This window comes from Anneissia japonica, unplaced genomic scaffold (assembly GCF_011630105.1).
Source record: "Anneissia japonica isolate Jap-2015-1 unplaced genomic scaffold, ASM1163010v1 scaffold287917_len653891_cov171, whole genome shotgun sequence".
Lineage (NCBI taxonomy): Eukaryota > Metazoa > Echinodermata > Crinoidea > Comatulida > Comatulidae > Anneissia > Anneissia japonica.
In genome coordinates, this window is record NW_022747660.1 from 615,920 (window position 1) to 618,162 (window position 2,243).

Sequence of the window (2,243 nt, forward strand, 5' to 3'; positions counted from 1 at the left end):
TACCTCATATTTAAATTAATAATAACAATTAAAAAAATAAATGTGGTCATTCTAATTGATATTATCATTATAGTTTTATTTTATAGTATTATTTATTTTTATCTTTGGTTTAAGTAAGGATTTATTATTGTTGGTATTTGTTAATATTATCTGGGTGTGTTCTGATGGGGACCTCACTGAAAAGTATTTTAATCCATGTTGGTGATGATCTATCCATGAGAAATTCCTACTCTTTTCCAATAAGTATATACCTACAGAGAATTTTAACATGCATAATTGTTATGTACACAAGGCCAAAATCTTAAATGTCGCCCTCAGGTTAAAAAAGTAAAGCATTAATGACCAGGAATGAAGTGATCTTGACTAGTCAGTGCGTACATAATTTTGCCCAGCTTAGCTATGCTGCCCTATAGTTGAAGTAGTTTGTCTTTCATTATTTGTTAATTAAATTAAATTAATCTTTATGTTTGTATTTTCAGGAGAGATAATGATACAAGCAGTGATTACCTGATTTCATCATGATGTTAAATCCTGTACTTACAAGTGATAAAATTGTGTTAAATCAGGAAAACCATGTACCATATAGCAATACAAACCTTGCCTTAATTAGAATACTGGTGTTTGTGTATACCTAAATCATTGGTTAAATATAGTTACAGAAGATATTTTTATAATAAAGTTGACAGGTAATATACCTACTACCTAGTCTTGTTGCTCTTGAATACTCTTAACACTGAGAGTTAAGTGGGTTTAAGGAACATGTTTGTATTTATGTAGTTAGGTTAGGTAGCTTCTGTGGGCCATAAAGTTCCAGCCCAAATTTTCAATTTCCGATTTCAAAGTTGAATCGCGACAAATAAAGAATTATTTTTGGATAATTTTCTTTTGTTTAACTAATGTAACAACATGTTACATACCTGCAACATTTCATATGCATTTAAGCTCTCCTTTCTCTGGCATTTAAAAAGAAATAATTATCCAAAAATTTTCTGTAACATGAATCTATTCAAAGACAAATAATAATAAGTATTATTATTATTATTATTATTATGTTACTAAAGCCTTAAGGGGAAATTAGACAATGGAGAAATTAGAGAACAATTGAAAAAAAATGATGTTAAGTGGAAAATAACACAAAAGGTATTCCCCTGAAGTCTGATTTAGTGAAATTATTATTATTATTATTATTATTATTATTATTATTATTATTATTATTATTATTATTATTATTATTGTTATTATTAGTATTATTATTATCATCATCATCATCATCATCACCATTATCATCATTGATATTATTGTTATTGTTGTAGTGGATGTTGTTGATTTGATTGTTAAATATCATCATTAATATTATTATCGTTATTATTAATATTATTATCATTATAATTGTGATGTGCAATTTGTATATTTGTTTGTTATACCCCACAGTAATTACACTTGCCATATAAAATTAGTGAACTGTGTCTTAAGTTATTTGTTAATTTTATGATAGAATTTCTGTATAAACAGCTCCGAACAAATTTCAGATGATTTGTAAACTTGATGTGATTCACTGTTATTCCAGTAAAATTGTATTGTGGTCCATACCGAGCCTGATAAAATGGTGCTTTTTTTGACAATTTTTTATTGCACAATACAAGACTTTTTAATACCTTGTTTCACAGACTTATTTTGTTAAAGATCATCAGAGGAGGGTGAAAAAAAAAATAAATAAAATTGTGTTTTCTTATTTAGCAACTGGTTTTGCCAAAAATACCCAGATTGAGGATAAAATAAAAATAAAATTTTATTGATTAATGTAAATATATTCTATATTGTTGTAAAGGGATGGGTAAATGCTTAAATTTGTATAATTATGAAGAAATATACATATTTTATTTTTGGAGATTTCAAAGCAGCAGCGGCCGTACTAAAAATAAAGAAAACCTTATATTTCTATTTTTTGGCGGCGGTTGGTATGCTAATTGGCCAAAAATACAATTTTATTTTTATACAAAATCATTATTGGCTGCCACGGGTTCGCAAAACAAGGTATAAAAGAGTCTTGTCTGATGTACAATGACGGTGTCAGCGGGGAGACAACCTTCCCCCCCCCCCCAATCGGACAGGTCATTTCCCTCCACCGTCAAGAAACAAAAAAAATAAATAAAAAAATAGGCTTAATGAAATAAAATGCATGTTTATAGAATTAAGTTTGAGAGTATAGTAACAATTATACATATATATACATATATATATAT

The 2,243-nt window shown here is 27.7% G+C and overlaps 1 protein-coding gene across 3 annotated transcripts in view; it reads left to right on the forward strand.

Moving 5' to 3' along the window:
• LOC117120533 (mucolipin-3-like) overlaps window positions 1-2,144 on the forward strand; it is a 29,698-nt gene extending 27,554 nt beyond the window's left edge. For all 3 annotated transcript variants that reach the window (XM_033265544.1, XM_033265545.1, XM_033265546.1), the window contains one exon: window positions 480-2,144. In XM_033265544.1, coding sequence (XP_033121435.1) covers window positions 480-522 — 43 coding nt within the window. In that variant the 3' untranslated portion in view covers window positions 523-2,144. The remainder of the gene's footprint in view (window positions 1-479) is intronic.
• Window positions 2,145-2,243: the final 99 nt, after the last annotated feature.